Source organism: Otolemur garnettii, unplaced genomic scaffold, assembly GCF_000181295.1.
Source record: "Otolemur garnettii isolate 467f Iridium unplaced genomic scaffold, OtoGar3 scaffold00021, whole genome shotgun sequence".
Taxonomy (NCBI): domain Eukaryota; kingdom Metazoa; phylum Chordata; class Mammalia; order Primates; family Galagidae; genus Otolemur; species Otolemur garnettii.
The window spans coordinates 6,509,582-6,527,624 of record NW_003852416.1 but is presented as its reverse complement, the minus strand read 5'-3'; the positions used below and the strand labels follow the sequence as shown (position 1 = coordinate 6,527,624).

At 32.4% G+C, this 18,043-nt stretch overlaps 1 protein-coding gene across 1 annotated transcript in view; it reads left to right on the top strand.

The window, feature by feature from the left end:
• ATRNL1 (attractin like 1) overlaps positions 1–18,043 on the top strand; it is a 701,118-nt gene that overhangs the window by 278,812 nt on the left and 404,263 nt on the right. Inside the window, exon 24 of the mRNA XM_003787143.1 lies at positions 382–539. Within this exon, the coding sequence (XP_003787191.1) occupies positions 382–539 (158 nt within the window). The remainder of the gene's footprint in view (positions 1–381; positions 540–18,043) is intronic.

Genomic DNA, 18,043 nt, shown 5'->3' with positions numbered 1-18,043 from the left:
TAGTAACTAGTAATTTGGGGCAAGTACTTTAATCTTTCTCAGGCTCATGTTCTAATTTGAAAAATGGACATGATAATACCTCTGCAGTAATATTGTTATTAGAAAGAGCATAAAGCCTCTAAGATAGTGGCTGGTGTACAACACTTAAATCAGTTGTAGTATTTCTAAAAATAATTTTTGAGTTGAATTTATTTGTTATTTATAGGAGATTTTTTATTTTTCCTTCAAAATTAAAAATATGAGTATATTATGATTACATTTTTATAAAATCAATTATAAAAATCTAAGCTAAATGTAATATGTATTTTACTATATAACATTCATAAAAATATGTTTCCTAATATGAATTATTTAAATTTGTCATTTTTGTTTACATTTTAGCTGGAACCATATCTGGGGAAGAGACGCCTATAATTTCCAAGACTAACATAAAAGAATACAGAGATAGTTTTTCCTATGAAAAATTTAACTTTAGAAGTAATCCTAACATTACATTCTATGTGTATGTCAGCAACTTTTCTTGGCCTATTAAAATACAGGTGAGTGTTAAGAGTATTTACTCATAGTGAGCATTGAGTAATAATCCTGTTTTTGTCCAAAGTGATGATATATATACATTTCTTGACTTGAATTACACCAAAACGTGTATTAACTCTTGATAAAAAGAGGTCGCAGACTCTACAAAATGTCTGTGATAATGTCTCCTTTCTTATAAACCCATTTGAAATTGTTTGCTGAGTTAATAGTGTTTTTGTTTCAGTATATACCAAACATAATTAAATCATTAATTAATGATTCAGGATTAGCAATATTTAATAGTTACCTCTTTAAGACTCAGTGCCTGCCCTCATTGATTTCTCTTTTTATGCAGGATATATGCTGTATGTTTCATTTTGGTTATGGTTAGTGATAGGCTGCTGAAGACTTCAGATTTATTTCCAGAAAACAATTGGGTTGTTCTTTCTATCTCAAAGTAGTAGTGAAGTTTTATGTTCTTCATTTATGATTTTGTGGAAAAAAAAAAAAAAGCCTTTGCATTGAGATGCTGGGATTTGCTTGTTTATTCATTCCTTTATGACTGATTGATATTTGAATTGCTTACATGTGCCAACCCCTGTTAAGGGCTTTTATGTTTTAAAATTCTAGATTTATAGCTTATGCCTTACCCTTAAATTAATAAATGATAGCTTATGCTCTGTGACTAGTGTGTTTGCAAGTTTTATTTATATTAATTTCTATGAGATCATTTGTAGGATGAATGAGTGATTTTTAAAATCATATTGGAAAAAAATTTTCTTCTAGTTTATAAGGTCGATTTAACACCTAAATTAAGGTAATTACTTAACTCTTTAAGAAATATTAGTATAAATTACTACTCAGTAAATTTTGTGATGTAAATTAATTTGAGACATTTCTTTCTTTCTTTTTTTTTACTAAATCATAGCTGTGTACATTAATGCAATCACAGCGTACAGTGTGGTGTTTTCATATACAATTTGAAACACTCTCATCAAACGGGTTAACGTAGCCTTCATGTCATTTTCTTAGTTATTAAGACATTCATCCTCTACTTTCAGAAAGATTCACTTGTACCCTTGTAAGATAAACCATAGAGGTGACCCCCCCAATCACCCTCCCTCCACCTGTCCAGCCCCCTCCCCTCCCCTCTACCTCCCTCATATTCTAAGGCTATAATTAGGTTATATCTTTCCTATGAAAGCTATAAATCAGTTTCAAAATAGGGCTGTGGACATTGGATACTTTTTCTTCTATTCTTGAGATACTTTACTAAGAAGTACGTTTTCCAGCTCCATCCATGTAAACATGAAGGAGGTAAAGTCTCCATCTGAGACATTTATTTCTTCATTGTAGTATGATTGATTTAGATGCTGATACAATCAGAAAAATGTCAGAAGTATTTCCATAGAGATTTTTAAAATTTTGATATAGTAGATGTATAATTTTATTTTCTAAGATTCATACAGAAATATTGATCAGATTATACTTATTTTATTCAAATTATGATTAAAGGAAAAAGGTCTCATTTATAGGCCTTAGTAAAAGTAACTGAAATTGATATGATTATTATATTTATATTTTTTCTATCCTTTATTTCTTGGTTATCTAATTATATTTTATTTGTAAACCATTATATAGCTACTTCAGAATGTTCATGAATATTTTATGGTTAGAAATTAAGTTTCTAAATTAGATTTTCTTTTGAAGAAATACTCGTAATCTCTTCTGTAACCCAAACCAAAATTTGTATAATGAGATTGAAATACTTCACTTCCCTGAAATACTTCACTTCCCCAAAACACAATGTGGAAAATAATTGGTATAGTCAAGATATGTAGAACCTAATCTTTCCTCCTTATGAAAATTCTTACATTTGTCTTAAGGAATATGTTATATTAAAACACATATGTATTCATTTGTAGGACTACAGTAAAATTGCAATTATTATACTTGAAGTAGTAAAATATTTTAATTGAGATTTTAAATCCTGGAAACCATTACTCTACTCTCTGTTTCAATAAGTTCAATTGTTTTAGATTTCACGATTAGGTGATATGTAAAATTTGTCTTTCTGTGACTGTTTTATTTACTTAGCATAATATCCTCCAGGTTTATCCAGGTTGTCACAAATGGCAAGATTTTCCTTTTTGTAAGGCTGAAAAATATTCCTTTGTGTACATGTATGTGTGTGTGCCTGTACAGTGTGTATTATCATTTTTTAACGTATTCATCTATCCAGGGACACTTAAATTATCTCCATATCTTGACTATTGGGAAAAATGCAGCAAAGAATGCAAGAGTGCAGATGTTTCACTTCTTATGGAACTATACCTAGTAGTGAGACTGCTAGATCATTCGTAGATTTTTATTTTTATATTTATTGGGTTTTGAGACATAATCTCACTTTGTCAACCTCAGTAGAGTGTGGTGGTCTCATAGCTCACAGCAACCTCAAACTCTTGGACTCAAGCTATTCTCTTGCCTCAGCCTCCTAAGGAGCTGGGACTATAGGTGTTGGCCACAACGCCTGGCTATTTTTAGAGGCAGGGTCTTGCACTTGCTCTGGCTGGTCTTGAACCTGTGAGCTCAGGCAATTCACCCGCCTCAGCCTCCCAGAGTGCTAGGATTACAGGTGTAAGCCACCATGCCCAGCCCAGTAGTTTTGTTATTAATTTTTGGAGGAACCTCCATACTGTTTCCCATAAGAATTCTAACAATTTACATTTTCAGCAGTGGTGTGCAAGTGTTCTCTTTGCTCCAAATCCATTTCCAACACGTTTGATAATAGCCATCTTAACAAGCGTGAAGTGATATCTCTTTGTGGTTTTAATTTGCACATCCCTGATAGTGATGTTGAAGGACTGTTTTATATACCTGTTGGCCATCTGTATGTCTTCTCTGGATAAATGTCTATTCAGGTCCTTTCTCATTTTTTTGCAAAATAGGCTCAGCGCCTATAGCTTAGCAGCTAGGGCTCCAGCCACATACACCAGAGCTGGTAGGTTTGAACCTGGCCTGGGCCTGCCAAACAACAATGACAACAACAACAACAACAACGAATAGCCAGGTGTTATGGCAGGCACCTGTAGTCCTAGCTAGAAGGAGAGCTGAGGCAAGAGAATCACTTCAGCCCAAGAGTTTGAGGTTGCTGTGAGCTGTGATGCCATAGCACTCTACCAAGGGTGACATAGTGAGACTCTGTCTCAAAAAAAAAAAAAAATTTACAAAATATTCTCTACATTTTGGCAAACTTTTTGTAAAATTATGTAATAAATATTTTGTAAATAAAGTTACATATAGCTACAATTTCTCATTTCTCCTGTGTATGATGACTTTATGGGTGACTTTTGGTACACCCTGTTGTATATAAAATTTGTATGACTAATATCCTTACACTACCTAATTTTCATTGATTGTAGTGTCCTTGTCTGACTTGGGTACAGGTAATTCTGGCCTCAGAAAATGAGTTTGTTATTATTTCCTCTACTTCAATTCTTTTGGAAGACTTTGACAAGTAATTCTTTAAACATTTAGTACAATTTACCAGTGATGCCATGTGTTCCTGGGCTTTTCTTTGTTGGGAAGTTTTTGATAACTGAGTCAACATCCTTATTTGTTATTAGTGTATTCAGGTTTTCTATTTCTTCTTTAGCTGGTTTTGGCAAATTGTATTTTTGTATAAATTAATCAGTTTTTTTCTAGGTTATATCTTTTGTTGGTGTATAATTTTTCACTTTCATTTCTCATGATCTTTGTATTTCTATATTGTCAGTTCTAATGTCTGTGTCTCAGTGAAGTTTTCATTGGATCAAATCTGATAATGTTCTGCTTCATAGATCTAAATTTTCATATCTTTCATAAGATTTGGGAATTTTTATTCATTATTTTTAAAAATAAGTTTTTGTTCCTTCCTCTTTCTCCTTGAAATTCTATAATGCATAGATTGGTTTGTTTAAGGATATTTGATAAGTTGCATCGGTTTTCTTCTTCATTCTTTTTTTTTTTCTAGTTAGAGAAAGACCTGTCTTCTAATTTGCAGATTCTTTCTTCTGCTTGATTGATTCTGTAGTCAAAACTCTCTTATTTTTCATTTTATTCATTGTATTGTCTCCAGAATTGCTGTATGTTTGATTAAAGAATGATTTCTGTTTAACTTTTAGTTTTGTTCATATATGCTCTTCTTAGAGTTGCTTATTTTTCTATCTCTTTGAGCTTTCTTAAAATTATTATTTTGTTTTCTTTTTCAGGTAGCTTATATCTTTGAGATCATTTTCTGCAAAACTGTGTTCCTTTAGTGGTGTCTTATTTTCTTGCCTTTTTTCTGTTTTTTTTTTTTTTTTTGTTTGTTTGTTTGTTTGTGCTTCTGATGGCCTTGCATTGGTATTTATACATTTGAAGGAGTAGGCATCTCTATCTGCCTTTTTGAAAAAGTTTTTGTGTGAGAATACTTTCACTTGCAGGTGGCTGTGAGGTAAACTTCAAGCTGGGTGGCAGTTTCCTGTTAGGGGAAGGGTGCAGCATTCTGGTCTCCATGTATCTCTGTCAGCTTAAGTCAACACTGATGAAGCCTGCAGAGGTCTTTGTTGTCCAAGGTTGTGGGTGTTTGTGGTAGTGGTAGCTGCTCTGGCTGTTGGTGAAGGCTGCTAGGGTCTACTTGTTCTTTTCTGATTTGGTCAGGAGTTCTAGCTGAGGGGATCCCTAGTGATACTATTTCTGGTATGCTACCAGGTGTACGCATGAAGAAGAGCTAGGGTCTAGGGCCAGGCATTTCTGTGGCCATAGTGGAGCTAGTGTTTCAGGCTCAGGGCTTAAAGAGTGCCAGTGGAGTTGGGGTCCTATGCATAGGGGCTTATGGAATTAGTGTGACACAGGATTCTGGGGCCCTGGGGTCCCTGCTAATTTCCCATACTCTTATGAGCTTTTAAATTTGATAATTCTGTTTTAAAACATTTTTCTTCTGATTAAAATATATTCTTTGTCAAAAAGTAGAAATAGGTAATGAGTCAATGGAAATATTACCTATAACTTCACTATCCTATCCTTACTACTATTAAATTTTATGTTACTGATTTTATTTTTCTGTATGTGAAAAATATAATTAAAAAATTTAAATTGTCTCATACTGCAAAAATGTTTCTGTGTCATCTTTTTGGGGTTCTAATAGTATAGCTCAATATCAATGTATAGAGCCACTTCATTCTAATTTCTGCCAAATTATTAATATGTGAATATCACAGTTTTTCTGATAAATTTACCATAATAGGCATTTACAGATTTTTTTTCTTTTACTGTAGTGTTGCAATTACAATTCTTATGTGAGTCTTGATGTACATATATGAATATTTTTAAGTCTGTCTGGACAGTCCAGTTACTGAGTTTGAGTGGGTATGTTTTTAATATTTTTAAAACACATATGCCAAATATATATAATTTCACATAGATTTCTTACCTTGCATGATTTTATAATGTCATTTTCTACTTTATGGCCCTTTTCCCATACTGATTCCAACTACTACTTTTCTTTTCTAACTAAGCTAGTCCATGTTACTTACCTAAGATGATCTTTTCTGTATTTTACTTCTTGCTTATGTAATCTATCCTGTGTCTTTCCTTATATTCTTTTTATCTACTATTTTACCTATCTATCAGCATCACCACCTGTCATCTATCTGTAATATTGGGATTGTTGATAAACTATGTAAAATATTTATAAACATTGAGAGATTAGATTTTGAAGGACATAATGATTTCATTTCTCTTTCTTCCACTTTCTACTAGCAATAACTGATGTGGCTTTTTTGTAGTTATTTCTTCCTCTTTTCAGATGATACTTAATGATTATTCTACTATGTCTTCTTTTATAAACCAGTACATATAAATATTTTAAGGCATTTCTAGTACATACAGATTTTAGGGAGCTCTTTGGAGTCTATAAATATTAGCTATTTTTATATGCTTTGAAAATATTCTTTCATATCTATAATTTAAAGGTTGTTAATGATAACTTTGGCCATACATATTTTGTATGAAGCAAAAAAAAAATCTTTTTTATGTATTTTTTTCATTTTTTTTAAACTTCTAAATGTCCATTAATGGTCCAAAATTTATCCCTCTTGTCCACCTTATTGTACTTATCTCAGATCTTTTTCCAATTTATAATTTATTTTTTTAAATAAATGCTATTTGGGGGAAGAGAGAATTTTTTTTTTGATAGTGTAAATTAGGCATGCACTTTAGTTTTCTAAATTATGCATAATTATTTGTTCTAATTTATTTAAAAATCAGCTTTTTTGCTTCTTAAATGTACTTTTATATTTGTCTTATAATCAATTCTCATGTATAATATATACCTTTTCTGAATTTTCTGCTTTATATCTTTGATCAAATGAGTATTTCCATAACAATATAATACTGATTTCTTCGCAGTGCCTTTATTGTATATTTTGATATCTCCTATGGTAAAGAACTCTGATATTTTTTATTTTACACTTCTTTTGATGATGTCAAGTGTTTTTTCACCCATTTAAACCTTTAAAATAACTTTTAATTTTATCACAACCACCTTTTTTCATTCTAATTCTTACCATGTTAAATGTATGAATTAACTTTGAGACAATCATGTGATTTCTTATTTCCTAATATATGATAGGATGATGGGAAGTATGAATTGAAATTAACTTTTCCATAAGGATGGAATGTTAGGGGTGTTCCATAACAGTGTTAAACGCATTGTATTGTTACATAACTGAAAATTAATTGGCCATATATGTGGACTTTGAATGCAAGTGCCACTGCCATACTATCATGATTCTTGCAGATTTATGTTAAGTTTTTATACCGTGTAATTAGTTTATCATCTTGGTTTGCCGATCCTTAAATCCTTGCCTTTCCATAGGAATATTGGGATTAGCTTGTCATTTTTGACAACAAAATCTGCTATCAATCTTAATGGAATTGCATTAGATCTAAAATTCAATTTGGGGATTATTTACATTTAAAAATATTCTGTCTTCTCATCTATGAACATGATATTTTTCTCTGTCTTCTTAGTCTCTATCCCAGTAATATTTTTTAGTTTTCAGTATAGAAGTCTTGTACATATTTGTTCAAGTTTTCCTGTATATAGTACCTCTTTTACACCGTTGTAAGTATTTTATAGTTATAGAAGCCTTATGTAGAAATACAATTAGGTTTTGTATGTTCAACTTTTTTCCTTCTATATTGCTATTCTGACTTATTAATTCCATTATCTCTTATATATCTCCTGAAGGGTTTTCTTCAGAGACAGTCATGCCTTCTGTGAATAATGGCATCTTTCTTTCATCTTTCCCAATCTGTTTGCCTTTTATTTTATTATGGTACTGGCTAACACTTCCAGTGTCATGTTGAATAGAAGTGACAAGAGTTGATGTCTTTGCCTTATTTTTGTTCTTTGTGGGAGATCATTCAGCCTTTTATCATTATGATGTTAGCTATAGGATTTTTATAAATGCCCTTTAGAAATTTGAGGAAGTTGTCATCTCTATCTAGTTTATTCAGAGTTCTTTTTTCTTTATCATAAATGAGTAATTCATATGTTGAATGATTTTTTAATGTCTATTGAGAAGATTATAATGTTTTGATTTTTCAAAATTTACTAATAGAATGCAATGACATGAATTGACTTTTTTCTATTTAAGTACACTATTTTTTATTTTTATGTATTTTTAAATTGATAGATAATGATTGTGAATAATTATGAAGTACAATATGATGTGATTTCACATTGTTTTTTTGTCTTTTGATTCAGAGTCTCAACCTTGTTGTCCTCAAATTAACCCAATGTATCTTATAAAGTCAATGGCAGTCAGACAGTAGACATATATCTATATATTTTAGATTTCATAAGCACATACTATTGTGGATTCCAATAATAAAGGTATAATAAAATATATTATTTAGGATTCTTTCAGTTGCAGAAAAAGATATCCAACTGTATCTTTGACATAAAATGAGACATTGCAGGTTTAGAAAACAGAAGCCAGAGGAAACATCTTTGGGAACTTCATGAACTCAATATTTCCATTGCTAAGCATCTTATATAAAACTTCATCCCTTGTCATTCTTTATACTACATTATATAGATAATTTTTGAATTGACAAGTATAATTTTTCCTTCTTTTCTCTAGGTTCTACTTCACAATGTATATTGACTTCATTCCATTTTATTTTACATGAAATTATAGCATCCTAATTTAGTCATTCCAGGAGGAAAAGAGAAATGACTCTTTAAGTGCTTAGGAATATATTTTGGTTTCATTTAAGTCACAAAATGTTCACTTTGGCTGATACAGATATGTATGGTGTTTATGAATAGGTGGATGTAGGTAATATTTGTTATGTTACGGAGATCATACTGAAGGGAGAAAGGTTTTCAGAGAGCTATATTGAAGCATGATTTTGAAGGATGAGTAGGAATTCAGCAAAGGGAATGGTGCATGAGAGAGGAAATTCTAGATGAGAGGGATTGATTTTCAAAGATATGCATAAGAATGTGCATAAAGAATTTTCATCAGGGAGCAGATAAAATTTTGAATGGCTGAGTATCTGTCTGGTCATAGAATACAAAATTGATGGTGTGAGATGATTAGAATAGCAGAAAGAGGAGAAAAATGTGGCTAAGCAACGTGCTTTGGGCAACAGATAACATGTTCACAAAGTTAATCTTCAAGTGAGCATTTAAAAAAGAAAATGTTGGTATTCATCTTGCTGAAGACTTGGAATGGAGATATTTTTTCTGAGAATCAAACCTAAGTTGTGCTTATTTAAAAAAATTTGACATTCAACAAAGGAATTTTGTGTATTTTGATACAGATAAAATAATAAGACTGTTATCCTCAAGATCAAAAACAAACATATCCTGAAACAGATGTTACTCCTTAGTTAAGAAATTTGCTGTTTGCACACAATTTGATGTACCTGCTGGATCAAACAATTTTCAATACCCACATAAAGAGAAGAATTTTTTTCTAGGAATATTTCTAAGTTAAAATCTTTACTTTTTTTCATTTTACTATCATTTTACAAATCAATAAATGTTTATCATGTGCCAACTTTGTTGAAGCACTGTAATGCACATTAGGAAGAAATACATAATTACTGTTTATGCTCTCAAAAAATTACAAATTCCTCATTCTACTGCAATCTAATTTCTACTCCTATTGTTTCTTAGAAACTGCCAGTCATGTTGTGGGTGACTTACTGACCCTAACACTCCAGTCTCTTGCTTCAGTCTTATGTGATCCTTCCACATTATTTGATTTCCTTTTTAAAATATTTCTTTCCCTTGCCAACATATTTTTCTACTTTCCTATCTTCTTTCTCACTGTTTTATTTATTTGCAATTTAAGTATTTCCTTTTCTTCTACCCTGCATATCTGTGTTTCTTAGGGCTTCATCCTAGATATTCTGCTCTTAGACAAAAATTCTCTGTTAGTAGTATAATTTATAATAATTTCTTCAGTAGTCATTTATATGTGGACTATTTGTAAATCCATAAATCAGACATTTCTTGTGAACTCTGACATACCTCATACACCTGCTTATCTAATGCTTCTTAGGACATGGCGCCATCTACACGATTTTGCATGACTTTTTATTTGGTCTCTTTCTATTCCCCTCATGTAATGAGCAGGTAATAACATGCCTCCAGTTAGTTCCACTGACAGCATGCCCTCTTTTATTTTACATATCTGGTGGATGTATTAAATTCTTTTCCACCCTCCCACGACTAAGCTAGTTTACAGTACTATCACATTGTTCCTAGCTAACTGCAGCACCACTCATTCACCCTGTCTGAGTATTGTTTTTCTTCAGTCATTTCTCCATACTATAACAAATACTACTCTGTACTTTGTCCATCCAAGGGACTGTAACAAACAGATTTATGCTAACTTACTTCCAGTGATACATAAAAATATTACTCCTATAAAACTTTATTTCCTCTTTCTCCTTTTTGATACTCTAATTATTAGACATATTACACACATTCACATATGTTACAAACCTAGCAATACATTGTTATAATTATTAATCATATAATTTAGTCTGTTAAATTGAGAGGGGAAAAAAGACTAAGTATACATTTATAGAGTTTGTTATAGTAACTTTCTTATTTATCATTTCTGGTGTCTTTATTTGTTCCTGTGGATTCAAGTTACAACCTATTATCATGTCTTACACAAATATGCCACTTGCTATTATTGTCAAATAAATTACATTTATATGTGTTGTATACCCAATATTATAATTATTAATATATATATTTTGTCTTATATAATTGCTTTTGAAATTAGTTAAGAGAAGAAAGGAGAACAAGTATACATTTTACTGTCTTTTATATATAGATTCTTAATACAATTACTTTTATTGGTACTCTGTTATCATGTGGATTATGAATTACCCATAGTTATTTTTAATATGAAGAAATCCCTTTAGAATTTTCTGTAATAAAGGCTCTACTTACAACAAATTCTGTGTTTCTCTTTATCTGAGAATATCTTTAGTTTTTTTAAATTTTTGACAATATAGTTTCTGGATACAAGATTTTGTTTGATAGTTTTTACAAAAACTTTGAGCATTTTGAATATGCATTTTACTGCCTTCTGGTATCCATTATTTTAGATAAGTCTTACAGTAATCTTACTGAGATCTGTTGTGTAATCTTAGTTTTTCCCTTGCTTCTTTCAAGATTTTTTCTGTCTTCTTCTTTCCCTTTCTTTGCTTTGATATTTCTTAATGGGAGTCTCTGTATTATCTTGTTTGGATTTTGCTGAGCATCTTCGATGTAATTTCATTAAATTGGGGGGATTGATGCATTTCAGCAAAATTATAGGAAGTTTCTAGTTGTTCTTTGAATTTTTGTGTGTGTGATCTTCAATCTTTCCTGTTCTAATACTCCACATTCTACCTAAATTGGTGTACCTACTAGTATCTAACATTTTTCTGCAGTTCTTTTATTCTTCTTCATTCTTTTTTGTCTATATACTTAAAATTATATGGTCTGTATTGAACTGTCTTCACCTTTGCTAATTCTTTTTACTTTCAGGTCCACTGTTGAGCTTCTCTAGTTTGTATTTCATTTCAGATATCATGTTTTTGACATAAGACTTTCCATTTGAATAATTTCATCTCTGATTGTATTCCCTATTTGATGAAATATTGTCATAAACCTTTCCATTATACTTCTTTCCACATGATTTTAGTGCTTTTTTTTAATTAAGAAAATGATATGTTTATCATGGACGATGATGTTTTGAAATATGTACACATTGTGGAATGGCTAAAATTGAGTCAATTATCATATGCTTATTATAACATTTATACAGAAAGGCACAGACCCAGTAATAGCTTATACAATCTTGGCAAACAATATAAAGTAAGAGGAAATACTCTTTCTGATAATATTTTGTTATAGCCAATACAGTATTTGAATTAGTGAAGTGATAGTTTAACAAAACAGAATGGAGAACACAGAGAATATTTACAAATAACATATACAAAAAAGGGACTAATATTAGGAATATATGAAGAGCTCTTAAAACTTAGCCTTAAAAAAAAAACATGTAAGTTAGAAAATAAGCAAAGCTATGAACTGATGATATGCAAACAGTAAGTAAACATATGGATTTTTTATAATACTAAACATGAAATTACCATACTATTGCACTATTGCACTCCTGTGATTTTATCTCATCGAAATGAACATTTATTTTACATACTTGTACACAGATGTGCTTTCATTTGTAATAGTTAAAAATTTCAACCAGAGCATGTCTTTTAGTAGGCAGAATGGTTAAAACAAACTATGAAACGTATAGTGGAATACTATACGTATGTGGAACATATACATATCATGGAATACTACCCAGCAATAAAAAGATTTAAACAATTTGTTTATACAATACTTTGGCTGAATCTCATGAAAATTATTCTGAGCCAAAAAAAAAAAAGCTATTTTCAGTAGGTTACACGCCATATTATTCCATTTTATTCAGATTTTTTAATGAAAAGAAAAATTTTAGAAATGGGGGACGTGTTAATTAAGTCCTGCAGTTAAGAACTGTGAAGGGTCAGGTATGGAAGGGATGCATGTGAAGTTTATAAAGGGCAACACAGGAATTCATGTGGTGTTAGAATTCTTCAATACCTTGACTCCAGTGATGGATGAATGAACCTACGCACTTGAGAAATTTGTATAGAAGTTAATACATGCATACATACATTTATTTGGGAAATTTAATTTCCCAAACGGCTAAGCGAACAGCTGTAAAATTCTAGCTGAGTTCTGGTTCTATTTTTCTATAAACAAGAGTTAACATTATTTTAATGAATAATTTGCTGTGTATTTTTATTATATGCATATGAACTGGAATGTGAATTCTGAAGGGACATGGGCAGTGCACAAATGGCATCTGCTGTTCTTGGTCCTAGGCAGAGAACATTGGGTTGCCAAGCCTGCCAAGGCAAGAGACGATGCCAAGCACTCCAGTTTTTCTGTTGTGTCCCCTTAAAGGCTATGTCCTTTAGGTAGAGTTATACTAGGTAGCCTCAAATAACTTCATGTCTTGATTTTCTAAAGGCGGTCAGTCCTCCTTTAACTACCTGTCTGAAAACAGAAACATCACTGTGAAAGAGTATGACATTATCTGTTACATCTGCCATTTTTATACACAGTGTCAAGATGATTAAAAATTACAGCTTGTGGAAGGAATGGACTAAAAGGCAAAATCCAAGAAAAAAAAATAAGACTTCAGAAAAAGACCCAAAAGGTAATCAAGACATTGAGTTTACCAGCTTTAAAATATCCCTTATAAATATGTATATGTATATATTCAAGAAAAAAGTTAAACAAAACCAAGAATTTTACCAAAGAAATAGAGTTTTTAATGAGAATCTACAGAAAGCAAAGTAAAAAATGAAACCATTGACTTTGGATCTCAAAGTATGGCTTTCACAGAAGATTAAATACAGGAGAAAAGAGGAAAATGAAGTAGAACATAATTATGGTAGATTGCCTCACAGTCCAAAATTCTTCAACTTTTCCCATAGTAATAACTTTTTTTAATTCTTATGATTTTACAGTGAATTAGAAGGGTAGAATCTATTTTCTCATAGTTGCCTTCAGGTTTAGACAGTTATCTAAATTTTGTTAATTAATAAGACAATGGTGAACGTATGCAAGTTTTGAGCGCACACTTTAAGAGGACTTACATGTTTCCAATTGCTATTCTGCCATATTCACAAGAGGTTTATGCACAGACCAGCCTACTTGTCCCAGAACTGACGGATACCTTCTAAATAGAAATCATTATCCAGAAGATAATAAATGACATTTTAATTTGCTGAAGGAAAATAGCTGTGAACCTATGAACAATACGAATATTTTCCAATCAAGGTGATGTGAAGATCTGAAGGATTTTACTAATAATCAGTTGGAAGCAATAGAAATAATGTAGAGTGGACTTTAGCCAAAAGGAAAATGATCTCAGGTTTGAACTTTGAAAATTTGAGAGGAAATGAACACTAAACTTGAATACTGATAAAAGTAGCTAGTGGAGTTTAAAAAAGATGTGTAGAAAATAAACCCATGACAACAACAATTCAAAAAGGGATAAATAGAATTAAAGTAATTTAACATTCTAGCAATAACAACAAAAGCGTAAAAGGAATACATTATAATGTTCTCCATTTGTTATCATTTCTGTAGTAAATATGAAGCAGAAAAAGGAATGAGCTAAGAAGTTGATCAAGGAGTTAAACTGACTAATAAAAATATTCTCAGAGCTCCAAAAAAGTCTAAAAAGAGAAATAAGGTACATAACAAAGATGGTTAAAATAAAATTAAACAGTAAGATGATAATTATAAATACAATTATAACAAAATACTTTATTTCAAATAAACTAAATATAAACATACTTTCTTTCTTTTTTTTTCCCAGTCTCTCTATGTGGCCCTCAGTAGAGTGCTGTGGTGTCACAGCTCACAGCAACCTCAACTCTTGGGCTTAAGTGATTCTCTTATCTCAGCCTCCCAAGTATCTGGGACTACAAGCACCCACCACAATACCCAGCTATTTTTTTGTTGCATTTGTCATTGTTGTTTACCTGGCCCCAGCTGAGTTTGAACCTGCCAGCCTGGGTGTTTTTGGCTGGTGCCATAACCACTGTCCTACGGGCACCGAGCCCAGCTATATTTTGTTTTATTGATATTTTATTTTATTTTATTTTTAATTGTTTGGGATTCATTGAAGGTACAAAGAATTAGGTTACACTGATTGCATTTGTTAGGTATAATTGTGTTCCATCCCCAAAAGGTGTGCCGTAGACTCTGACCCCCTAGTCCCTTTCCTCATCCCCTCTCCCTGCTCCCTCATTCCTCCAACCCCAACCATGTATTAGATCATATGCTGCCTTCATATCAGAATTGAGTACATGGGATTCCTGCTTCCCCATTCTTGTGATGCTTTACTAAGAAGAATGTGTTCCATCTCCATTCAGGTTAATACAAAAGATGTAAAGTCTCCATCTTTTTTAATGGCTGAATAGTATTCCATGGTATACATATACCACAGCTTTTTAATCCATTCCTGGTGGGCATTTAGGTGTTTCCACATTTTGGTGATTGCAAATTGAGCTGTGATAAACAGTCCAGTGCAAATGTCTTTATGATAAAAGGACTTTTTTTTTTCTTCTGGGTAGATGCCTAGTAATGGGAGTGCAGGATCAAATGGGAGGTATAATTTGAGTTCTTTGAGGATTTTCCATACTTCCTTCCAAAAAGGCTGTGGTAGTTTGCATTCCCACCAGCAGTATAAAAGTGTTCACTTCTCTCCACATCCAAACCAGCATCTGCAGCTTTGAGACTTTGTGATGTGGGCCATTCTCACTGGGGGGAAGTGATATCTCAGGGTGCTTTTGATTTTCATTTCTCTTATGATTAGGGATGATGTGCATTTTTTTCATATGTTTGTTAGCCATTCATCTGTTTTCTTTAGAGAAGGTCCTATTTATGTCTCCTGCCCAGTGCACCGATATATGGTATTGGTGGGTCTTTTTGTTGTTGTTGTTGATTTACTTGAGTTCTCTGTATATCCTAGTTATCAAACTTTTGTCTGGTTTATAATATGCAAATATCTGTTCCCATTCTGATGGTTGTCTGTTTGCTTTGGTGGTTGTCCCTGAGCTGTACAAAAGCTGTTCAGTTTAATTAAGTCCCATTTGTTTATTTTTGTTATTGTTACAATTGCCATGGAATTCATAAAATCTTTCCCTAATATCTTCCAGTGATTTTCCCCACATTTTCTTCAAGGATTTTTGTTGTTTCATGCCTTAGATTTAAATCTTTCATATGTCTTGAGTCACTTTTTATAAGTGGTGAAAGATGTGGGTCCAGTTTCAGTCTTTTGCATATGGTTTTCCAATTCTCCCAGCACCATTTATTGAATAGGGATTCCTTCCCAGTGCATGTTTTATTGTGCTTCACTTTTTGTGGTTCACAGATACTGCATTTTTCAAAAATTGAATTTTTATGGCAACTGCGTCAAGGAAGCCTGTGAATACTGTTTTTCCAACAACATGTGTTCGCTCTGTGTCTCTGTGTAACATTTTGTCGACTCTTACAGTATTTCAATTTATTATTATTATTGTATCTGTTGTGGCCATTTGTAATTAATGATCTGATATTACCACTGTAATTGTTAGGAGTGTCACAAAACATTCCTATATAAGACAGCAAGTTTAATTGGTAATGTGTGTGTTCTGACAACCCTGTGACTGTTCCCATGTTTCTGTCCCTCTCTCTTTGGGCCTCCTTATTCACTGAGACACAGCAATATAAAAATTGGGCTAATTGATAACCCTACAATAGCCTCTGAATGTTCAAGTGTGACTGTTCCCATGTTTCTGTCCCTCTCTCTTTGGGCCTCCTTATTCACTGAGACACAGCAATATAAAAATTGGGCTAATTGATAACCCTACAATAGCCTCTGAATGTTCAAGTGTGACTGTTCCCATGTTTCTATCCCTCTCTCTTTGGGCCTCCTTATTCACTGAGACACAACATTATAAAAATTAGGCTAATTGATAACCCTACAATGGCCTCTGAATGAATGTTCAAGTGAAAGGATTGGTGTCATGTTTCTCAGAAGGGGTGCTGAAAGCTGCAATATGCCAAAAGCTAGGCCTCCTGCACTGCACAGCCAAGCCATGAATGTGAAGGAAATTAAAAATGCTATTCCAGTGAACTTGTGGATAATAAGAAAGCAAAACAAAATAGTCTCATTGCTGTTTTAGTGGTCCAGTTAGAAGATAAAACTCGCCACAATATTCTTTTAAGCCAAAGCCTAATTCAGAGCAAAGCCCTACCTCTCTTCAATTCTAGGAAGGCTAAGAGAGGTGAGGAAGTTGCAGAAGAAAAGTTGAATGATAGGAGAGGTTGGTTCATGAGGTTTAAGGAAAGAAGCCATGTCCGTAACATTAAAGTGCAAGGTGAAATAGCAAGTGCTTATGTAGAAGTTGCACAAGTATCCAGAAGGTTTACCTAACATAATTGATGAAGGTGGCTATACCACATAAAGATTTTTTAGTGTAGATGAAGCAGTCTTATATTGGAAAAAGATAACATCTAGGACTTTCATAGATATAAGGAGAAGCTAAAGGTTCAAGGGATAAGGTGATTCTCTTGTTAAGAGCTAATGCAGCTGGTGACTTTAAATTGAAGCCAATGCTCATTTATCACCCTGAAAATACTAGAGCCCTTAAGAATTACGCTAAATCTACTCTGTCCATGTTCTATAAATAGAACAACAAAGCCTAGACAATAGCACATTTGTTTACTATTTTAAGCTCACTGCTAATTAAGCACAATTTTCTGGCCTACTGCTCTTTCAAAATATTACTACTCATTGACAATGCACTGAATCACTCAAGAGCTCTGATGGATGTGTACAAGGAGATTAATGTTGTTTTCATGCCTGCTAATACAAGATCTATTCTGAAGCCCGTGGATCATGGTGTAATTTCAACTTTCAAGTCTTATTATTTAAGAAATACATTCTGTAAGCCGTGAATAGCGATTCCTCTGATTGATCTGGGCAAAGCAATTTAAAAACCTTCTGGAAAGAATTCACCAGTCTAGTTTCACTAAGAACATTTTTTATTCGTGGTCAAAATATCAACATTAATAGGAGTTGGGAAGGTATTTATTTTCCAACTTCATGGATAACTTGGAGGGGTTGAAGACTTCAATGGAAGAAAGAAGCCACAGTTGTAGTAGAAAAAGACTCTCCCTATGGAACTAGAATTAGAAGTAGAGCTTGAAGATGTGACTGACTGGCCTCAATCTCATCATAAAACTCGAACAGATAAGGAGTTTCCTCTTATACATCAGCAAAGAAAGTGGTTTCTTTATTCCTTGAGAAGATGCTGTGTGGATTGTTGAAATGACAACAAAGAATTTAGAATATTGCAGAAACACAATTGATAA